We start from the raw sequence: 23,115 nt of genomic DNA on the forward strand, positions 1-23,115 counted from the left end.
CACACACACACACACACACACACCCACAGGCACGTACACTCAGACATGCGCATAATAAGACACAATCAGAAATCGATACGAGGTACACACATACACATCCATATGGTCTTCCTCGGGTAAAGGTGAAGATTTAGGAGAACATATCTGCATGTAGGCCTACAACAATTGAACCGCATCACATCACAACACTGGCATTTAGGTTCTTCTACTTCTACATTACCCAAAGACTGACTTCACTGAATCAATTCCGATCAATTTTTGTGACAGGGTGTTGGCAAATCTACCTTGGCCAAAAACATTGCAGAGTCCTGGAAGTGTGTCTTAATTGATGGTAAGTTCAATTTGCTATATTTCTGGTCTTTGTACCAACATAATTCAGATATATATTCATCATCTTTTGTAATATTTCAGATACAGATCTGCTCAACACACACATTAAAAATAAAACAAAGCAAGGTGTAGAGGTGAGTATAATTACCTGTGTCATAGGAAAGAGAGGTTAACTGTCCCATTGATGTCGTGTTTTCCATATTTACGCTATGTATACATTTTTTATGGTGTATAAACTGCTCTGACCATTTTAGATCTTGAATATCTTATCTGAGGGAAGAAGTATACCAGAAGAAATGGTGCTCCAGCTGATTCTTGCCAAGCTTAACTCACACCATGTGGAGCACTACGGTAAATTGTAATTGTCATTCAAAACACCAGTATGTAAGCAAGCCACTCCTTTCACTTGATAACACATGTTGTAATGCAGGGTATGTACTGAGCTGCCTACCGTTCCTGTCAGAAGAGTGTCTGAAGATTCAGGAGCAGCTTGAGCTGATCAAAAACTTCAAACTAACACCTGATTTCATCATCAACATCAAGGTTATCCACTATTTAGAGTTGTGCACGTCATCAGGCAGCATTTGATTCAAGCAATATCTTTTATTTTTAAAATAACCTTTTAAGTATATGTAAATTGAAAGTTCATAATCTGACAAAGGCTAGTACATCTGAGAACTCAACACTTCTATCTTCCACCAGTGTGCAGACAAGGACCTGGTCCACCGGCTGTCAGATCTGAAGCAGCACCCAGAGACAGGGCAGCTGTACAACAGGGATCAGTGGAAGCGTGAGGAGGTGTTTAACAAGAAGAAGGAGAACAAGGACCAGGAAGTGGAGGATGAGGAAGAGGAGGAGGAAGAGCAGGTAAGGTTGAGAGACTACACCTCTGGCCACTGGTCTTAACCTTTCCTGCCTTTGGTGTTAGATTAATTTGGTTTTGAATAATAATAATAATAATAATAATAATAATAATAATAATAATAATAATAATAATAATAATAATAATATGATGATGATGATGATAATTTCCTGCATTCCCCAATTTCATTATGTTGTATTATTTTGACTTTTTTCATTCTAACTTTGTTAATTTTTTGTTTTTTCTTTTCTTGCAGGCTGGGGAAAAAGAACTCCAAAAACATATTATTGACCAGATGGTGTGGACACCAGAAAATTTGGCCAGAAATGCTTTTTCTAGACTCACTATGTACAAGAATACCATGCTCAGACCACTGGAGGTGAGTTACCATCAGGGTGATTTTTCTTACACACAAGAGTGCAGTCAGAGTTATTGCGTTTGTGTAAAGGTTTGCCCTTTATTTAAAAAGCCATATCATAAGAGCTCATCTGAGATATACTGTAACTGCTGAAAAAGAGAAGGTCTGACTAACACAGCCTGATCTAAAGATCCACGTTAACATGATGTTCTAAATTATATCAGATGGGTTCAATTAATTTCCGCCTTGACAAATGTAATATTTTTTCAGGACTACATGACAGAACACAACCCCCTCTACCTGTTCGAGTTGGACGGAAACAGAACACCTGAAGAGCTGCACTTGGTACTAGGGATAAATGAACTGTCTGCAGAAAATACATGCTACAGTCTTACAAACAAGATAATAAACAATAAAATGTTGCATACAGTATTCTGTTGAATAGATTTTGTTACCATAGTTTGTTAGTCCGGTGCTTGTGTGAGACAACAGTGCTATATCTGTGTGTTTTTGTATGTGTGTGTATGCGTGCGTACGACCTATGTAATCTGTGGGCTGACTTTATTTTGTGATTGTTTTGTCTCTAGTCTGTAATGTCCCGTCTTGGATCCATGGCAATAAAGCGTGTCTCCATTCCAGTCCTCCTCCACCAGACTGATGATGAAGAATTGCCAGAAGACATTGACACGGTCTGCCGTTATTGACCTTATTCATATTTTACTTACAAAAAAGCAGTATTCAAAACACCATAAATTTAAACTATTAACACAAAGGTAAGGCTGATGTAAGAACAAATTGTTTTTTTAAATGATGCACTGACAGGCATTTTAAATATACTCCCTCCACTAAATCGACTCTCAATTTAACTAGAAGTAGTTCAATCCTGAGTCCATCTCTTTTCCAGGAGGACCTAATGAGAGTCATGTCCTCCTCCAGGACAGTGGCTCCCAGCTTCAACTGGAAAAGGAGCCGCTGGGGCCGAACTTGTCCTGTAGCTCTCAGGGAGGGCCAGGTCATTCCTGGCAAGCCTGAATTATGTGTGGGGTGAGTGATCTTTTGTAGGCTGTGGCCAGGTGAGGAATCTCTTCAATAGCTTCAAATGAAACTGGGTTAAAATGTCAACAAATTCTCATTTCAACCCCCTGTGCAGCTTCCAGGACAAACTGTACATCCTCTCATCTCAGGAGGCCTGCCAGAAGTTTTTCATAAATCCCCGACGGTATTTACTTCCTCCAATGCCCAGGCTCCCTTGCAGAGTTTCCATCATTGGACCTCCACAGGCAGGGAAGAGCACTCTATGTAAGCTTCTAGCTCAGCACTATAATGCATTGGTGCTTGATATGGAGGTGCTGGTGCAGCCGGTTCTGGACAAGGTTGAGCAGGAGAGGCTTGACAAAATCAAAAAGGAGATAACAAAGGTCGCTATAGAAAAAATCAAGATGAAGATGGAGAAGGATGTCAGAGAGAATTTAGGTAAGTTGAGTTTTGTTGTTAATGATGATGATGATGATGATGATGATGAGGATGATGGGCTAGCAGTCTTTAGTTTATCTACTGTATGTATACTGTATCTGTCACTATAAAATAAATCATCAATAAATACAAATGATATGCACGCTCAACTTTTAAGGATGTCCTGCCTCTTAGACTGTAAACCTAGTATACCCATGGGTACCAATGAAGTAACCTGAACCTGAACCTGTACAGTTGTATTGTATATATAGTAAGAGACAACAAAATATATTTTTTAAGCTAACGGTAACACAATATGCCATAGCTAACTATTCTACTTACAAATAAGGTTACATCACACAGCCCTTTGAAATACCATGTAGTATACAGCATTATTTGACGTATACTGTCATACACAGAATTCATGTTCTGATATTTTTTATTTCATCAGATGAAACCAACTCTGTAGAAGGTAAGACGTAAAAACATTCTCTTTATTCTTTCTGTCTCGCTATCTGACGCAAACACACATGCAGACAAACAGACATGGATCATTTTTTAATCTATACTATACACATCACAAATGCTAGTCTGGCCCAGAGTTTCAGAGTTCAGTGTGAGTGGAGATTATGTGGCAGCATACACTGTATTTGTGTGCAAAAGTTTTCTGCTGTTCTCAGTGACAGAGGATCATCCAGAGGTACAAACCATGGTGCTCACTGCGCTAGAAGAGGCCAAACATCAGAGCACATCTCCCTTTGGCCTGTATGCTGAGGTGCTGGAGAAGCGTGTAAAAGAGGTATGTTCAGCTGCATTTACACTGCAAACCTTTTTTGTTATAAAAAAAAAAATCTACATTTTTGTTGTGATTGTTGTTGGAAATGTATTGAATGTATTTGGAGAGGAAGTATATTTAACATAAATGTTGCTATTAATCATATACAGTACATATAATTGGTAGGAAGTTAAACCAAATGAATGAACCACTATTTAGATTAGAGTATAGTACATCTATAAACAGTTTGCAGGGGTGTTGCTTAATAATTGTGATGTAACAGATTGAAGAGGCTGACACTGATGCAGATGTCAAAACTGGCTGGGTGCTAGACAACTTTCCCAAGAACCTTTCCCAAATGAAAGCCTTACAGCAAGCTGGAATTATGCCGGACACCCTCTTCTGTCTCAAAGACAGTGATAGCAATGAAGGTACGAGACACAGTTGTTGATTTATATAAAGTATATAGAGTCAAGTCTGTATTTGAGTTCTGTCAGGGATCATGTATCATTGCATTTAAATGTGTTGAACAGTTTTGAAGAGATTGTACGAGATGAACAAGGAGAGCGTGGACAAAGCAGTGAGCAAGAGGTTGCAGGACGAACAATCTGAGAAGGAGAAAGTAGTCATGTGAGTGGAGGTGCAGTGATGCTGTCAAATCTCATTGGTTGTTATATCTGGAATTGATTGTTTATGGGGCTTTTGTTCTTGTGCTTAATTTCTCTCCATTTTAGAAAGCAGAAGGAACCGGAATCAAAGGTAGATGCCGAGCCTGCAGTGCTGCAAACAAAGCTAGAGACAGTTGCTGAAGAGACCGAAGGTACCAACTGTCAACCTAAATTTTCAACGGCTCCCTGATCCTTTAGAATTGGACCCGCACTGTTTTTAAAGCATTCATTAATGTCTTTTGTAGAAAATCCTAAACAGTCTGACACCACTAGCCCCCTGCATCGTGCCATCGTTGAAGAGGAAGGTGAGACATTGTGATCTCATTCTGTTGTTTCAAATCCCACATACCTTTCTGTATTTACATAATAATAATGTATGTAAGCACCATAAAAGCAGCATTAAATTTAACGTTTTCCCTCCATCTCAAACTCTGGACTGCCATCTCCTTCTCATTTTTGTGTTGCCCCAGCTGTGGTACTACCTGATCACTGCGACTTGGGTTATCCAGACGGCCCGGAGATGAATGACTATAAACTGCAACTGCAACAGTTTGTGTACGAATGGGACCAAATGCAGTCTGCTTTAACTGTCCCACCCTCTGTACTGAAGATTGGCAACCAAAGCCCTGAAGACCTGCTTAAACAGATGGTCCTTTACATGGAAAGTGAGTGTGACCCTTCGTAGCAATCCCAGTCTTGAATTTGTTTAACGCCACAAACTGCACGTTGGTCAGAATGGAAAATTGGGTTTCAATTCAATTTATTATAACTATAATAATTATTCATAAAATGGCTTATGACAAATGTTTTGGTTTACATGCTTGATCTTTAGAACCCTTTCAGTATGTGTCCTGGGAACTGACAGCAACAGACCTGGACAAGGAGGCGGAGGATATGGAGGCCTTAGCTGAGCTGGAGAGAGCTGAGGAAGGCAGCAGTGAAAATGATGCAGCTGAGGAGGAAGAAGTCAGTAAACAAGTCTTTTTTTTGGTGGCTGGGTTGGATCAGTGGGTAGAGCAGGCGCACATATACTGAGAGGTTTATGCCTCGATGCAGCGGCTCAGAGATCAAATCTGTGATGATTACCTGCATGTCTTCCCCCTTCCTCTCCCCTTTTACCTAGCTGTCCGATCAAAGTAAAGGTAAAAAAAAACCACCCCCCCCCAAAAAAAGAAAGTGTATTAAAGTATTTTTTGACTTTATAAACAACAAGTATATAATCCTATATATAATTGAAGATGCTGAAGATGGAGGCCTGTCTTACTACTTTGTTGTCATTTAAAAATATAAACAAACCTTTAACAGCATCTCCTTTATTCTCAATGACAGCAGGGGGACGCAACAACCAAGAGAGTATTAGGCGATACCCATCATTTCTGCCCTGTGGCCTTTAAAAACCATAACGTCCTGTGTCCCTGTACGAGTGAAATTGCAGCCAAGTACCGGGAGAAGACCTTCTATTTCTCGAGCCAAGCAGCCAGGGACTCTTTCCTTCAAAACCCTGCACATTTTGTTGCACAGACTGGGCCTCTCAAGGTACAAACTAACATAAGAAAAAGTCACTGTAATTAAGGCAAAGTACCTAACAAGTTTCTTCTATCTTCTTCTGTCCAAGCCTCCTGCCCTGCGGATCTGTTTGCTTGGCACCCGAGGGTCAGGCAAGACCTCTCAGGGTGAAAGGCTAGCCCAACAGCTTGGCATTTTCCATATTCAGTTCAGGGAGCAACTCCAAATGCTCATCATGGCCAAGACAAAGGGGCAGGTACCTTATTCTGATGAGGTGGAGTCTCCAGAGGAGTCTGCTGACGACTTGGAGGCTCTGATAGAGGAAGCCAGGGGGGGGGACGAGGAGGAGGTGGAGGAGAACTCCGACAACACAAATGACATGGAGGTCAGCTTCAATTAACTTTCTCTATAGCAAGATCAAAGACAAGAATTACAAGAATGTTAAAGAATTATGATATTTTGAGACTGAAATACTGTGCATATGCTACTCTGTGTCTACAGCAGGAAGTGGTCCTGACTGATGAGGAAATGGCCATCAAAGCCTACCTGTCTGACGGAGATCCACTTACCCCAGAGATCCTGGATATGATTATCGCACCATACTGGAATCAGGAACCATACATGTAGTTACACACACACACACACACACACACACACACACACACACACACACACACACACACACACACACACACACACACACACACACACACACACACACACACACACACACACACAAGAGGGTGAATAAGCATACTTCATGCAATTTTGAAATGTTTTCTTTGATAATTCTTTATACATCTCTTCATCTATCATGCTCGTTTTCCGCTTCTTTTACTTTAACTTAAAGATCCAGGCATCACATAACCTTTCACATCCTTACACTGCTATATTTTACAACTTATGTACCTTAATTCATTATACATGCATTGTGTGTGTCTTTTTGTTGCATTTTCCTCTGTGTATTTATGTACATTGCCTACATGTAGTGACCTTTTTGTGCACCTGACAACACAAGGTATTTGTCAACCCTAATATTCTCCACCTTGTAGGTCTACAGGTTTTATTTTGGAGGGCTTCCCTCAAAATCCCGATGAGGTGCAGTACATATTGCAGCGACAGCTTTTTCCTGACACTGTGGTACATTTGGTGGTGGATGTCACAGATGTTCAGAAGCGTCTGTTGCCGACGTACCTGGAGAAGTGGCGTGAGCGCCACAACCGCCGTGAAGCACAGCTAAACCTCCTTTATGATCTACGTAAGCAGAACCGGGTAAGCAAGTGACAACTTGGTAGAATAATTCTCTGACAACTTTATTACATGCATGTCTATCCTGACCATGTCTACAGATTGTGTGAGTATCTGGCACAAGTACAACTAATATCTCTTTGGCACAGGAGAACAACATTGCAGAGAGAAGGGCTGAACTCACGAAGGCAGCCAAAAACAAAGTAAGCAAACTCATTCTAACCACACCGTCATCCTTTCTGCATCACTGCTTAACGCCTCTTCCTCCTATGTCCAACTCATCAGCCTAGAAATCTTGTGGATGAAGAAGATGATGAAGAGGATGAAACTGCAGGCAACATAGAGGAAGAGATAGAGGCCATGCTGGAGGAAGAGTTTCCTCTAGAAGAGGATAAAGACATGGAGAATAAAGAGAATGAGGATGCGGCGTCTGAGAGGCTGGAGATGGAGATTGCAGAGCGTTATGTGACAGATGAAAACAGCCTTGTTACGGTTATGGTACAAAGACACAAAACCCAAAGAAGGCAATTAAGCAGCCAGACATACGTATTTGCTTCCCTCACCCATTTCTGCTATTATTTAATATTTGCTTTGAGGACAGTCAGGAGAGTTATATAATCTATATAAGATTTACTACAATAGTCTAAGCCATAACAAACAAGGTAAAACTTGAAACAAATTGTCATTATTACCCATTACGACTCTGATTAATACTTTAAAACATTTTACATTCTGACATCCTTTGACTTTACAGAGACACAAGTTGGTTCTAAGATACACCTAATGTGACGTGATGTGCTGCATAATGTATGTGTGCTCATAAATTCTGCTTTGTGCTGTTCTATCATCAGGAGCTCCTGAGTGAACTAAACATACCCAAAGTGTCAATCAGGGCATCTCGCAAGCTCCGGATCGTTCAGCAGAAGCTGCTTCAGGAAATCCAGCCCCTGCTGACCAACAGGGAGTCACTCTTCCAAAAATGCCAACCCATCTCATACAGCCTGGCACATAAGCTACTGCTCTCTTCTTATAAGCTCCACAGCGCCTTTGGCTGCTCGGACCCCGTAAAGGTAGGCGTCATTTAGGAATGGCCACTGTGTCTTTTTAAGCATCTGTGGGATGAGGCCACAATTTGAATTTCAAATACTAGTACACCTTTACTCTTTTGTGCTGACATGTTATTAAAGCAGAACTAATAAGTGAAATGTCCCCCTTCTACAGCACTACAAAGAGAGAGATTTGATCCAGCCTCTGCAGTGGCCCCTCAATACCACATATCCCCTAATCTTCCATCAGTTTATCTACTTTTTTGCAACTATGGAGAACCGTAACACATTTATGCTGAACCCCTTGAAGTACCTTAGGCAGCCAAAGCCGACCCTGTCCCTTCCTGTTAAAATGGCTGTTGTTGGACCACCCAAATCTGGAAAAACCACTGGTAAGACTCAATGCAGCCGGAAAATAATCCTTCAAAAATCATATATCTCTCTCTTCTTTCTATTATTAACATTCTGCATTTCTCTCACTTTGCTTTAACTCTCCAGTGGCACAGATGTTTGCTCAGAAATATGGCTTGGCCTGTCTGTCCATTGGCGGCGCTATGCGTATGGTGCTGAACAATCATGAGCACACTGATCTGGCTGTCCAGATGAAAAAGCATCTCTCCCAGGGACTCGTTGTTCCTGATGAACTGGCCATTCAGTGTCTGGAGGTGGCACTTATGAGCTCGATCTGCAGCACTCGAGGGTAAACTGGGGTGTGCGTGTTCCATATAGAGTTATTACATTTTTTACTTGAAATAACTTTTTTGTTTCAAGACAAAGACTTTTTACTTACTCTAGTTACGCTTTGCCAGACTTTCTCCACAGCGCTGCAAGGAGGGTCTGGCTAGTCCACACAGCATTCCAAGATAGGAGAAAAACCTGCACTGGTTTATTGGTATTTCTTTTAACCAATCATATCACCGGGCAGAGCCACGGTACCGTATTAGTAGTTCTTTAGACAGAAAATTTATTTGTCTCAGTTATAAAGCCCTGGTTCCAAATAGCCTCAGGAAGGAACTTGTTTTGGTGGAACATGTGTATGTTCAAAAGTAGTTTTAGTTGCGCAACAGAAAAGTCAGATTGGACAGATAGTTAACTGTCTGGATTTACCCTGCAGAGATCTGAGGAGCAGTTAACCATAGTCCTCAAAAATCGACCAGAGTTTAAAATTCCAACACAAAGAAAGCATAAGGTAACGGGAGCAATCCTGAAAGAGGAGCATCTTGGACAAAGACTGTTCTTACTCTGACTGTCTAGACATCTGCACATGCTGTACTTTTACCTACTTGAGGATGTATGTGAAGACAATATTTATTGTCATCCCAGGTACGTGTTGGATGGCTTTCCAAAGACACTTAAGCAGACAGAGCTGATGGCGTCTCGGAGCATCATCCCTATGATAGTAGTAGAGCTGGAGCTGGCCTTAGTGGAGGTGCTGACGAGAGGTCTCCTGGACAAGATGAAGCCCAACAAGTGGGACAACACACATCAAACTATGAATACACATACTGTCACAAGTCTGAGAGCTGTTTAAAATCACAAACTATCAAAGTTAATGTAATAAAATGTGTCCTGCACCCCCCCTCTTCTCCTACTGCAGGCCTTACCTGATGCATGACAGCTCAGCGATCCTCCACATCCGTAATTCCTGTTACAAGCAGGAGATGGAACATGTGAGGCTACACTTCCAAAAACAATATCAGAACTGGATCCTGCTCGATGGCTTGAAAAGTAAATGGTGGATCTGGAACAGCAGCTTAAAGGAGGTCAGCATCAGCATGAAATATATCCACAGCTACCTGGAGAGGACGCGCAACCGTAAGTACTAGAAGCTTTTCCAGACATCAGCTCAGATTGGGGTTTTTTTGTTTATATTTTTACATCTAAAGTAAAACATGCCAAATACTGTATTCATTGAAATCGTGCCTTACTTGTCATCAGGGGAAGCAGCATGCATCAACAGAATGTGCATCACACCCAATGAGCTGCAGCATCGGCTTGGAGAGTTTGGACAGTACTGCCCTGTCTGCCTGGCTCTACATCAACACCTGGTGGACTGCTCAGAAATTGCAGCCTTAACTCATGCAGCTGAGTACAGGGGACACTATTACAAGATGTGTGGCGAAGACCATTTAGAGGTCAGTGTACTGGAGCACACAGATGGTTAAATGCACGAATAAGTATGAAAAAGCATCCAAGCCAAATTAAGCAGATTTTCTACTGTTCAAATTCTGTGCACAATTTCTGTAACTACCTAGTGGATGTCATGTATGTATGATACTATGAAATCATGCAGGATAAAAAATATACACACATTTTAAAGTTACATTTATTTATAACAGATTTAACATGTGAATAGATTGTGTGTCCGGGTTAGCCCAGTTGGTAGAGCAGGCGCACATAGAAAGAGGTTTACTCCTTGACGCAGCGGCCGTGGGTCCAAATCCGATCTGTGGCCCTTTGCGGCATGTCATCCCCCCCCCTCCACCATTCCCCTTTCATGTTTTCATCTCCTATGTCCCATGGAAAAATAAAGGCCTAAAATGCCCAAATAAAATCTTTAAAAAAACAAAAGCGGTCAGAATTGATTAACTGTGACTGAAAGACAAAAGGTTGTTTTTATGTTGCTCTCTCAACCACAGCGGTTCCTGACTACTCCTGATCAGTTTGTGACTCCTGGCTGCCCACACACCCTCCCACCACCCCAGCTGCTGCCCCGAAAGCTCACTGAGATCCAGGTGAAGAACAAGTTCCCACAGCAAGTTGAGATGAAAGGCTTCTGCCCGGTCACTTATCTGGATGGAAAGCAAAGGTACACTATTCACTACACTGTGTGAACACATGATTGGCATTCAGTTGTTAATAGAGATTTTAATTTACCAGTGGAAAAATACAAGTTATTATACTTTTAGTACAAGTTTTAGTAACTTGAAAGGGGTGGTCCCCGGCCCTATTTACTAGATTAGATACTTCAGTGCATTTTGAAAAGCAAATCATTACTAAAAACAAAAACAAATGTCCCACTTCAACATGCCAACAAATAGAACAAATACTGTATGTCAAAAGAGCTTTATCTGTGTCAAATTTCTTATTTCTGCCTGCAAGTCTTTACCGTATTAGACAGTTCTCTAGTCACAGATTTATTTGTTCTCAGGTATGAAGCCCTGGTACAAGGAAAGATGGAATATGCAGTGGAATACAGAGAACATATCTACATTCTTGAGACAAAGCAGAAACAGGACAAGTTTTTGAGGTGTGGAGCTCTCTTTGGATATTTCTGAAATCTTTTTCAATTTGATTTCTTTTCACAAGAATTTCTCAGTCGTGCATAGTATTTGGAAGTCTTCCCAGTACTTTCAATAAAGTTATATTTGGCTTTTGAGTGAAACTTCATGTTGATATATTATCTTTCAAGGATTCCTGAAACCTACTGGGACCAGAAGCTGCCCAGTAAAGTTCCTCCTCTTTGTGAACCTGTACCCCTCACCTCCCTTCCAACGTTGGGCTACCTGGAGCAGGTCGCACACTCACTCACACGCACACACAAAACTTTCTGCAGATGTTGTCAACATTTGACATAGCTATGTTTCTAAATCCTCTTCAACATGTGCCCTGTTTTGAGTTGTATGTATTTTTTAGGGTGTGGCAGTATCAGTCATCAAGGCCATGACAGCTGTTGGGTGTCTCAAACCTAAGTATCCCTTCCTCAGTATACAAAGATCTTCACTCCTCTATGTGGCATTCTATCTGAAAGGTAAAGCAAGATGTCAAGGTTGCTTTATCACAATAAATACCACGTGAATTGGTTAAACTCAATATGGATTGTTAACATATTTTACAGGTTTCAACCACAAGAGCACAGACTACACCCGCCAGAAGTACAAAAAGAAGCTGGCCTTGTTTGAAGAGAACTGTGCGCTCATTCCCTACCTGAGCTCAACAATGACAGGGACCTACAAGCCTCCCGGTGAACGTCCCATCGACTTTGAGTTCAAACTTAATAGGTTCCTGGCCTTGGGAGAATTGCCAATTGCCAACAGTGCGCTGTAGCGGTTTTTAATGTTGTCTGCCTGCTCTGTCATGTTGTATGAAGAACTGTGCAACAAAAAAGTTTGAAAGCAACCCGCTTTAAGAGTTTATTTTATCAATAGCATGTAATAAAGCATTCTTCACTGTCAGGGCTGGAAAATGTCTTTTGCTTGGGTCATTAACCTTACTTCTATGTAGCTTGTATACTGGACACAGCTCTTTCATTATCTTTGTGTGGTTGCTAAAGAGAACATAGCTGTAATTATGTAATCATAACTGCAACCTTTTATCCTAAATGGGAGGCTTAAGTTTAATTTTAGAAGTTTGACCTTTCAGTGATTCGCTCTAAAGCTGTACACAATTCAGTTGTTTGATTTTTCCAAAATCTAAATGGGGATATACAATAACAGCATAGAACATGAAGTATTAAAATAGCTCACATACTGAGCAAATTCATATTTTCAGTTTTGCAGGGGTTTTTTTCAATAAAAGAATCTCATTTAATCTATTTGATTGAGGTTGATAAATGCCAAGTTGAAAAAAATTGTGGTTCACATTAACTCAACCAAAGTGAAACTAGGGCTGGACGACATGGAGAAAATCGGACATCAAAGCATTCTTGTCCAAATACCTCAATATCACATTGATATTCTAAGGTTGTGAATTGGTGCTTTAACAAAGTATCTTCACAGTTAGATCTTAGATAATCATCAGTAATGTGGATATCTAATGACAAATTTCCTTCGGGATGAATAAAATATCTATATATTTGAACAGGCAGAACAGTCATATCCCTTCACTGTAATGTAGTCACCTGGTTGACACCAGATTCTCAAAGACTGGGGAAGGTTAATTCACAACTCATTTCCAAAGGGGCGTCACCAACAGACGCCGCTCAAATGTCTCTGGACGCAATTGATGGACCTTCCACCAATCAGACCAACGATCTGGATGACGTAGCAAAGACAGTGGCATCAACAGGTTGCTGTGCTTCAGTGGCTGCCGTGTTGAATGTAAACAAAAAGCTCAACGGTTGCGATTGGTGCCTCAATTTGGAAAAATTGTAAATTGGCTTGAATGGGCTTTTGGCCAGACTGAGACCACATCTCAAATTTACCAGAAGTTCATCAGGGTTTTCCCAGGCTAGTAATGTAGCCTTTAAAACCAAGAAAACATAACACTTGCAATGATATTCAAACTCTAAGACGATATCTAGTTCATATGACAATATCAATGCAATTTGATAAATTTCCCAGCCTTAAATAAAACTATTACAGTAACAGAGTTTTGTGTTCATTAAATATTAACAGTGGAAGTGCATTCCAGTGGACCGCCTTGTGTGAAAGATTTGGCACAAAGCTCTTAAAGGTCCAAATCCTTCCTCCTCACAAGAGTGACCTTAATATGGGTTTCAAATTGAATGTTTCAACACAGATCCATATACAAATTCCTTTTATCCAGTAAATAATGAGCTGAGGAAAACAGCAGGATTATTTGTTTACTGTGTCCGGTCAGTGTGGTAAAAAAAGAACAAAGAACATAAATCATGACATCCAGTTAGAGACAGACTTGAGGAAGAAAATGTCCTGAAATTTGCTTCCATGCATATAAAACACCAACATTACATTTGTCTCTTTGTTTGGTTTAATGATTATTAAAATAAAAATCTTACAATGACTGTTGTTATTTAAGCAGTGGATATACAAATACTTCCAGATTTCCAGTACCCTCGATACATCAGTGCTTACAACATTTTGTTGGTACTTGCGTTCAGTGTTGTAGAACAAAACATTTACCACACTGCCTACTAAACAGAACTTTGAAACATGTGTATTTCAATCACTGACAGTAACCACTCTAGAATCTTTCTTGAACAAAATGATGGCGGTAATGGCACCTGCTACTGGTCTCATCAACCTATTTGATGTTAAATTACCAGCTAGCAATACTATTGGTCCTCGTCTTGACTTCTTTGTGGGTTGTTGCCACGGTCTGGATCTCTGAGACGGAGGATGCTGATGTTTTTACTCTCTGGAAGAGAGCTGAAACAAGAAGAAGAAAAGCAACAAAGATGACAATCGTGTCATTTGAGGTTAAGGCTGAGGTTGGCTGCTGGTCTTTCCCAGAGAACCTAAGCAGCAAACTACAAATCCCATGGGCTTTACTCCTGAATGGATTACTTCATAGCATTAACTAAGTAAATATACAGTAACTAAGTCAATAAATCACATCTGGGGGGGGTCTAACAGTTTTGGCATACAAATATATAAACACCGATGTATCAGTGATTACCTCATGCTCTGTGGGGTGAGGAAGATGAACTGCCTGAAGCGCTGACCAGCAGCCACCTTCAGCATCATGTCCATTGATATCCTCCTATTCACCATGTCCTAATTGAACAAAACAAAACATGAGGTGTGTTTTAATAAATAAGGCTAAAGACGGTGAGACAGTTTATGTAATGTCAACAACTTCTCTGAACTTTCTCCAAACTTCCTGTTCTTCCTCAGATGCCTTTTCAATGTTATGAAGCAAGACATTATTTTGAGGCATGCCACGATTCTCCAAATCCATAATTCAATTTGACTTTTGTTTATATTTTCAAAATTTGATTCAATAAAAACAAAATCTATAATTTTTTAATTATTATTATTCATAATTTAGCTGTTTCACAATTATATGACAAAAGGGTAGGCTACAATACTTTGAGTTTTCCCAGAGTTTACATTGCACTTGAATGAGTTTAACGAGGTGCACCTGAATGCACCATTAAGTCCTGTAGGACCCCACATTTTATCATTCATTGTTTACATAACACATGGGAAAGGCCAAATGTTGCCACTCCATAACTTGGAGATTGTCCAGTTCTGTTGTTTCTCCGCTATCCGACTCAGCCAGCGGCCATGGTGTCTTGAAATGCAGCTGCAAGCTACCGGTAAGCTAACATTATGCTATGTCTTTAGCTGTATGCTAACGACTGGTAAAGTCCGTGTGTTTGTTTTTTTCTTCGGACGTCCCAAGCAGGCGTGGGTGGAGAGAGAGGGGGAAAAAGTAAAGGGGGATCACCCATCCTGCTTTTGATTTCACTAATCAAAATTGAAAGCTTATTTTAATTGATTTCAAATTTGAAATCTAAATCGTGACACCAATAATTATTTCAATATGCAATAAAAGGCAGTGAACACTCTTATCCAGACAAACGTATAACAATATCAATAAAAACGGTATATTATCACCATGTAAACATCAAACTCGTCAAGACAGCGGAAAGGCGCCTCTGTGATGGCCCAAAGAGAGAGAACAAAGCAAACAGTGGAGAAGGAGCGCTCGCCTCCGGACAGAGAGCGCATGTCACTCAAGTCAGCCTTGTTTCCTTGGCCTGGCTGCACCTGCAGACGAGTGGAGGAGAAATCTTTGTTTATACAACCAGGCTAAAAAGTTGTAAAAGTCCGGTCACACGTTTTTATGAGTTATAACAATCAATGAAAAAATTGAATGTGTCCTCATTCAGACGTTAACCTTGCATCTACATTGTTCAGTCTGTTTTCAGACTACATGCTGCAAAGCCAACGGCTGCCTCTCCGAGTTATTCTGAAAAATGTTGATTCAAATGTTCTTCTTACTGAAATGGAGAGGGTTTCATTCTTGTGGTCAAAGGTCATACTTCCAGTGTAGCGTCTCTGGGCCAGCATGCTATCAAAGTAGTATTTACAGCGGGCGGAGAGTAGCCTAATAGATGAAAAGGAATCAAATGAACAAGGAAGGACGACAAAATGATATTAAATCAGTAGACAGGTCTCACAATTTACAGGTTTCTTTTTTGATTTTGCTAATCCATTAGCTTAAAGAGAGAGAAATATCTATCGAGAGAGAGAGAAAAAAATACAGTATATACAAATCAATTACAGATGTGTTTTGTTTTTTTAATTAAAGAGTTTCTACAACTTACTTCTTGAGCTCAGCGTAAACCTGGAGTCTACGGTTCATAACATTACTGAGACTTTTGATGAAGCTGGTGAGGTTCTTCATTTGCTGTGCCATGTTCTTGTAGTTCTCCAGAGCCTCATTATACTGCCTAAACATGGGAAAGAAAGACAAGTGGATGAAAGGTAAGACAGAGGAAGGTTAAAATATCAAAGCCAATTCATTTAATGTTAGACATTTCATAATGTAAATTAAGTTTGTTTTTAAATCGCTTACACTTATCATTACTTTATCATTTGATAGATAACAGGGCTTATTAAGTCACATACTTCACAACCTCCTCCCGGTCCCCCTGTTGTTCCTGCTGGGTAGTGATCTTAACCTTGAGCCGGTTGATCTCACTGTCCAGACTCCTGGCTGTCCGTCGTACGTCCAGGCGCTCTGGACAGATTTCTGTGGCTTTGGCCACAGATGTCTGAACCGCAGTGTGACAGAGATCATCAGTTACTAACGTTCAATGCTAGTGAAATTACAATTTACACAATCTATTACATTCAGAATATAATGGCTATTTGTACCCAGAAAAACAAGGTCTCAAATGCTAAAAACAGAACCAAAAATAAATCATTGCTTTGTTGGAATATTGCTAGTGCTGGGCAGCTCCCCGTCTGGTTTAAAAAGTTATAAGAAATTGTTCATCTTGTGATTAAAATTTTTGAAGTTAGCCATGAGCCCCTGTGATAAACACCTCTGTGTTAAGTTGCCTCGTGTATCTCTGTTTGGCGTACCTGAAGTTCCTGCTCCTTGCTTTCCAGATTGGCTTGCAGTGTCTGTATGTTGCGGAGATGGGCACTGCGTTTCTCCTCATAGTGTTTCTTGTGATGCTTGCACTTCATCACCTCCTGATCAGCCTTACTCAGCTCCTCCTGTAGTAGGATAAAAAGGACAAGCACACAAAGAGTAACCACAGGAACTTCACCCAGTAATCAGGGGATGCTGGCTTCTGCGGGCAGCTGAGACAGCTAAGAATAATCAGCCAGCCGAGGTTTGGTCTTTTGCTCTACAACGCTCAAATGTAACCCTAGGTTAAGACCTTCATGTAAGTGAGTAATAATTTAAAGGTCATTCTTATGTTAAAACAAACATTTTGTAAGTTTGACATGTTGGGATTTGGTATTTCCACAAGTAGAATAGTTAAAATTAGAATTGACAAGCCATCTGGTCACCTGGAGTTGGATTAATTACATTACCTTGATTGGGTCGGCATCCTCAGCGACTGTGTTGATCTGCTCTTTGTGCTGCTTGTACTCCTGCTCTGCCTTTTCATAGGAGGCCTTCAGCTCAGCCGTCTTAGTTCGTGCCTCTTCGTACTCGGCACGCTTGGACGAGATCTTAGCAACAATTTCCTGAAGATCTTCCTCCTGTATTAAAGTTGTAACAATGGCATTTCACATAGAGTGTCTGGGCTTATTGCAAAAAAATATTACTGACTTGAATGTGAATTCTTTGGAGATCATCCATTTATTCTTGTATATATTGGCATAACATTTTAAGTCCATTAGGTCTGATTATTGTTCTGCATTAATATGTCTGTACAAACCAGGGGACTGAGGTCCTCTGACTGAGACTCTTCCACATTTTGTAGGTCTGTCAGCTCCAGCTGTAGCTTAGTGATCTTGCCCTGGAACAAATACACAAACTGCATGAGCAAATTCATAAAATACACAGTTCCTGAGTAAAATACTAGAAATTTAATTTAGTACAATTTTTTTTTCCAGACTGAAAGGTGTATTCTAAAATGTATGCATCTATTTAAAATATCAACAGATTTTCCAGGTTAACAAAACGGTACAGGACAGAAACACTGCTATGAGGGTTTCTGAAAAATATTTGTCATTGTTTTGTTAACGGATTTCCAATTATAAGAATAGCCCATCTAACATAGGCTAGGAATGGGACGGTTCAAGTAAAAACAATTAGCCTCACAGATTTCAGTCAAAAACTTAGCACCGTATTGAAACCTCTGTTGGCACGGATGAGGTGCCGAGTACCGTGGTCAGTCAGCCTGTCTGCTTTATGAGAGCATTATAGATTTAGTGTTACCTAAAAATGATGGAAAAAGGGGAAGATAAAACAGCAACTGAGTGCTAGCACTGTGCAACACAAGTAGGGTTGGGTACCAAAAAACGGTGCCAATAGGGCACCGCTTCTTCCGACATAAACAGTAGTAACAAGACCGAATAAGAAAGAAAATTTCAGTGCCTGGCATTGCTGAATGGGGCGCTATTGTTACCGTTAGCTATTAGCTGATTAAACACAATGGTTAAAATGCCGACAGCTTACGTTAAGCGGTGTAAAGTGTGACTGTATTTTTCTGTCGAGGATTCCAACATCAAACGTAACAGTCTGCAGGCAGCTGCCGTTGTCGGCAAAACAACAGACTGTGTGTTCACTTGTAACTCGTCAGCTTTGTGGTTATTGTAAATTCCTATTTCCCATCTGGTGCTTGTTTTTGTTGTTTACCAGCAATTTATTGGTGTAATATGTCATTGTTATAAGTTATTGTGATTAACTTATTAATCAATCATTTAATTTAGACCATATGGCCTAAGCAATAAACAAGCCGCTCTTTGATGTCGCTAACTGTTATTTGCTCCTTTTTTATATTATACACATATTTTAAATATATATGTTTAGGTTCAGCCACCGGTTCAGGCACCGTTAGACACTGGCAGTTTTTAAAAGTATCATTTTGGCACTGGTATCGAAAAAAACAATACCCAATCCTAAATACATGAGGCTTATGCTAGCAGCAATACATCTAGTATGATGGCACATTTACGGTGACATCGTCCCAGCATGTCTGTTGCCATCATCAACAGACATGCTGGGATGCAACCATCACACAGACTACCATCAGTGGCAATCAAAGTGTTAAAGGGGGATATTAACAGTAGCTCAGTCCGTAGGGAGTTGGGTTGTTAGTTCAATTACACATACGGACCAAAGTATGGTGATGGACTGGTTATATATATATATATATATAAAACTTTTTTAAAAAGATGCTTTTTTTCTCCCAACACGCTGTATTAACGTTACTGTTTGAAACACTTTACAGTTTAGAACGACCGATTATCTATTCAAAAAATGTTCTATATTTTATGCAAAATATAAAACTTTCTAGTAAAGAAAAGATAGAAAATAAATATCTGTGTGCTGTAAATTGGTTAGAAAAAATTAAATTGGAATCAGCTAAAATCGGTATCGGCCTAACAAAATTGTAATTAGTGCATCTCTAGTAGTATAAACTATCACTTTCCCTGTCTGATACTAAGAGAATATAAGAAATTAACATTAGACATTAAATAATTTTCCAATAAGAGTAACAAATGTTTGTGACAGGTAAACTCGTTACTTTGGTAGTCCTCTGCTCTACGTGGGTTCTTCTCAGCAGCGCATCGTTCTGTTTGACGTCTTCATCTAACTTTTTCATTTGTTGTTGGAAGCGATTTGCCTGAGCTTTCTGGTTCTCAATCTCCCTCTGCAAGTGCCTAAAATTGAAAGATAGGAACCAGGAGACAGAGAAGGTATCAATGTAAGGTATTAATAGTGTGTATATTTTAATAAGTGTAGCTAAACAAGTCAATCATCTACCCACACACACAGTCTTTCTGAATACAACAAGACAAGATTTCCACACACCTAATTTCCTCCTCAACATCTCCCGAGAGGTAGTTGGCTCTGGTCTGCTCAGCGGTGTAACTACGGTTATTAAAGATCTGATCTCCCTCCTTGGAAAAGGCCTGGTTACAGTTCCGAGGGGGGTTTTTCCCTTGCATCAGTCTTCGAGCCTCTGTTCGATTCTACACAACCAACCACAACAAACAAAAACTCATGTCAATGCATTAAATCTTCTGGGGCGTATTTCCTGTGTTTTACAACTTCAATCAAAAGGAGCTAAATATGAACCCAGGATAAAAGTGTTATGATTGTAGATGAACTAACAAACATACAGAGTTGATTTGACTTGCTGTGATCAGATGTTAAAAGTTGCATTCAAAGAGCTAACTCAGTCTGCTATACACTTTTAGAACAGAGCATGTCGTAAATAGCTTTAAATACTACATTGGTATGCCATAGTATATCCTGGTATGTTGTATTACATTAGGGATGCACGATATGACCTAAAATCCAAATCACAATTAAGTGCACATTTTACCTCCATAAATGATAAGTGAACAATAATTTCAATAATAATAATTAAATATTTTTTTCAAGAAAGTGGCTGTGTGTGTCCGACAACGCACTAAACATCAAATCGATGCAAGCCTACATCTGTCCGCGGTCACAGAGTTCGGAAAGTATGTCAGAGCCTCCCAGATGGGTGAATTGAAACTCCGTTTCCTGCTTGTCGTTCAAAGGTTAATGATTGGTTAACATTTAATTTCACTGTGCCAAGGCTGCCTGCCATCACCACTTACTAGCTAATTAGCTTGACTTAAACACTAGTTATCAGTAAACAGAAGGCGGGGGCTGGTGTGTGCGCCTGCCCCCACATTTGTTGAGTGTTAATTTTGGACTCTGCATATGCAGTAGAAAGTATCACAGGAAAAAAAAATTATTAAATAAATTATCTAAATTACCATCATGGGAAAAATATGTTTCAGAATTTCAATGTTACATTTTTGATTATTTACCCAGCCCTATGACATCATACTAGGGGTGAGGGGGGGGGGGGGGTTTGATACATCGTTATTCCCTCTTGAAAGATTATGTCTCAATGCAGAGAAGTCAATAGTGGATGTGAAGGAACTGATTACCTTAATGAGTAGAATGCTCTCTATACCCCTCTGATCAATAAGGCAGTTGGCCACAACTGGGTCCTCAATTTCCAGAGCTTGTAGCACGGACGGGTATTCAGGATGATTCACACCCCTGACACAAAGACAAAACTTTAGGTTACTTGCGTAACCCCGGCTCTCAGAGTAGCATGAGTGAGATGTCTCACTATGGGATACGCCTCCCTGCGTATTCCTCAGAAGCATTTATCTCATTACGCCAATCCGGATTGGCGGTGATCGAGTGTCCGCGTCACGCGGGTCCATCCCCCTTCAAATAGCTTACGCTACGACGCGGACACCATTCAAAACAAGCGCCTCTTCTCGCTTCGCCCCAGCAAGAAGGGTTGTCTGGTGAGACATCTTACTTATGCTACTCTGAGAACCGGGGTTACGCAAGTAACCTAAAGTTCTCATTCATAGCATTCGTTTCGATGTCTCACTATGGGATATGGAGACTCCCGTATTGCCAGACAAGCTTATCTCAGGAACCACCGGCACTCAGGTAGCAATGCTCTGCTCCAGCGATGGCTCAGTGCTCAGAACTGCACGTGCCACGCTCGGCACAGAGACGTCCAGTCTATAAAACCAAACAAAAGTGAGAGGTGAAGACCAGCATGCCGCTGCACAAATGTCCTGGATTGAAACGCCTCTAAATAAGGCCCAGGACACAGCAAGGCCGCGAGCTGAGTGAGCACGCAGGCTCTGCGGGGCCAGCAAACCCTGACACGTGTAAGCCAGAGCAATGGATTCCACAACCCAATGAGACAGCCGTTGCTTTGTCACAGGCTTGCCCCTGTGGGGACAAGCCCAGGACACAAATAGCTGGTCACTCAGTCGAAAACCCGCAGTCCTGTCCATGTAAATGTGCAGAGCACGAACTGGACACAGCGCGTGCAACCGCCGTTCCTCTGAGGAAGAAAAAGGCGGGGAACAGAGCGTCAAAAGGTCAATGGGAGAGCATGAGCCAACCACCTTGGGCACAAAGGCAGGATTGGGTTTCAACAAAACCCTGACACGCCCCTGGGCAAAATGAGTGCATGATGGATGCAGAGAGCACATGAATGTCGCCAACCCGTTTTGCAGATGCCAAGGCCAGCAGCAGCACTGTCTCCAAAGACAGATGCTTCAGGTCAACCTCCCCCAGTGGTTCAAAAGGGGGGCTGGCAAGCCCATCCAACACCACTGCCAGGTCCCATGGGGGAGCCAACGGCTTGGAAACAAGGAGCAGCCGTCGTGCTCCTTTCATAAAACGGTAAACCAAAGGATGTATCCTTTGTAGGATGCCCTCGACATTATGTCTGGATGCGACAGTGGAACATGCTTTAATTCGGTTGAAAAGAGTGAGTGTGTGCTTGGGTGACTTGGATGAGGGAAAGGGCCTGCCGTCACCGCAACAAAGTCTCCGCTTCCCTTGGAGGGGACGCGCCTGTCTGGCAGCGCACGCCACAACGGGGAGCATGGGGGCTGTGAAACCTCCTGCATCACACTTACGAACAGAAAACGTGGGTCTGTTCAACGGGGAACTTCCAGCCCCGACGCAGGTGGGGAGAGGTCGGTCAAACCACCCTCTTCTTCCTCTTTACCTGCTGAAAAGCGGCCTGGGCTGGCTGTCCCGGTGTGGCAGTTGTCTTCGCAAGGGGCTTTCCTGGGCCAGCTCCCTCTCGCCTTCTGCTGAGGTGGGGCAGCTGGGGCGGGCTGGGGATCTGGCCGCTTGGGGATTTTGAACTGAGCAGACCGCGAGACAGCCTGAGCGAAAGACTGGCGCGTGGTTGGAGGCGGGGGAGGTTCGGCTTTCCGAGGGAGGCAGAGTTGAAGAGCCTTGTCTTCCTTCTTCTTTGCCTCACACCTCTGCTGCATTGAGGCCAAAGCGGAGCCGAAGACTTCGTCAGGGACGACAGGCATGTCTAAAATGTCCTCTTTTTCCCTGTCGGACAGGTTTGTCAGGTTGAGCCCTCTAGCCCTTTCCTGTAGAACCATTAGCCCCATAGATTTACCCGTGTCCTGGACCGCAGAGCGCTGCACGCGGAGGCAGATGTCCGTGATCACAGTAATCTCTTCCCACACAGCAGGCTCCGGTTT

The 23,115-nt window shown here is 41.4% G+C and overlaps 2 protein-coding genes across 5 annotated transcripts in view; one reads left to right on the forward strand and one right to left on the reverse strand.

Moving 5' to 3' along the window:
- Nucleotides 1-12,420, forward strand: part of ak9 (adenylate kinase 9) — a 13,021-nt gene extending 601 nt beyond the window's left edge. Inside the window, exons 3-37 of one of the 4 annotated variants that reach the window (XM_032543056.1) lie at nt 268-331; nt 412-464; nt 585-681; nt 761-873; nt 1,033-1,197; nt 1,449-1,571; nt 1,821-1,895; nt 2,138-2,239; nt 2,455-2,594; nt 2,701-3,023; nt 3,454-3,474; nt 3,683-3,801; nt 4,061-4,208; nt 4,311-4,407; nt 4,512-4,597; nt 4,691-4,750; nt 4,916-5,110; nt 5,278-5,411; nt 5,775-5,981; nt 6,061-6,336; nt 6,453-6,574; nt 7,004-7,223; nt 7,349-7,402; nt 7,485-7,697; nt 8,051-8,269; nt 8,421-8,637; nt 8,744-8,945; nt 9,569-9,715; nt 9,843-10,060; nt 10,184-10,380; nt 10,885-11,054; nt 11,397-11,495; nt 11,658-11,760; nt 11,882-11,996; nt 12,084-12,420. In XM_032543056.1, the coding sequence (XP_032398947.1) occupies nt 268-331; nt 412-464; nt 585-681; nt 761-873; nt 1,033-1,197; nt 1,449-1,571; nt 1,821-1,895; nt 2,138-2,239; nt 2,455-2,594; nt 2,701-3,023; nt 3,454-3,474; nt 3,683-3,801; nt 4,061-4,208; nt 4,311-4,407; nt 4,512-4,597; nt 4,691-4,750; nt 4,916-5,110; nt 5,278-5,411; nt 5,775-5,981; nt 6,061-6,336; nt 6,453-6,574; nt 7,004-7,223; nt 7,349-7,402; nt 7,485-7,697; nt 8,051-8,269; nt 8,421-8,637; nt 8,744-8,945; nt 9,569-9,715; nt 9,843-10,060; nt 10,184-10,380; nt 10,885-11,054; nt 11,397-11,495; nt 11,658-11,760; nt 11,882-11,996; nt 12,084-12,292 (5,103 nt within the window). In that variant the 3' untranslated portion in view covers nt 12,293-12,420. The remainder of the gene's footprint in view (nt 1-267; nt 332-411; nt 465-584; nt 682-760; nt 874-1,032; nt 1,198-1,448; nt 1,572-1,820; nt 1,896-2,137; nt 2,240-2,454; nt 2,595-2,700; nt 3,024-3,453; nt 3,475-3,682; nt 3,802-4,060; nt 4,209-4,310; nt 4,408-4,511; nt 4,598-4,690; nt 4,751-4,915; nt 5,111-5,277; nt 5,412-5,774; nt 5,982-6,060; nt 6,337-6,452; nt 6,575-7,003; nt 7,224-7,348; nt 7,403-7,484; nt 7,698-8,050; nt 8,270-8,420; nt 8,638-8,743; nt 8,946-9,568; nt 9,716-9,842; nt 10,061-10,183; nt 10,381-10,884; nt 11,055-11,396; nt 11,496-11,657; nt 11,761-11,881; nt 11,997-12,083) is intronic. The other 3 variants (XM_032543057.1, XM_032543058.1, XM_032543059.1) reach the window with 3 other exon arrangements.
- The window catches only part of LOC116706308 (structural maintenance of chromosomes protein 6), a 22,468-nt gene continuing 11,706 nt past the window's right edge, over nt 12,354-23,115 (reverse strand). Inside the window, 12 exon segments of the mRNA XM_032543061.1 lie at nt 12,354-14,313; nt 14,564-14,661; nt 15,508-15,660; nt 15,895-16,000; nt 16,221-16,346; nt 16,525-16,670; nt 16,984-17,121; nt 17,446-17,616; nt 17,796-17,876; nt 19,611-19,746; nt 19,898-20,058; nt 21,016-21,130. Coding sequence (XP_032398952.1) covers nt 14,220-14,313; nt 14,564-14,661; nt 15,508-15,660; nt 15,895-16,000; nt 16,221-16,346; nt 16,525-16,670; nt 16,984-17,121; nt 17,446-17,616; nt 17,796-17,876; nt 19,611-19,746; nt 19,898-20,058; nt 21,016-21,130 — 1,525 coding nt within the window. The 3' untranslated portion in view covers nt 12,354-14,219.

The sequence above is a fragment of the Etheostoma spectabile genome, chromosome 18, assembly GCF_008692095.1.
Source record: "Etheostoma spectabile isolate EspeVRDwgs_2016 chromosome 18, UIUC_Espe_1.0, whole genome shotgun sequence".
Classification (NCBI taxonomy): domain Eukaryota; kingdom Metazoa; phylum Chordata; class Actinopteri; order Perciformes; family Percidae; genus Etheostoma; species Etheostoma spectabile.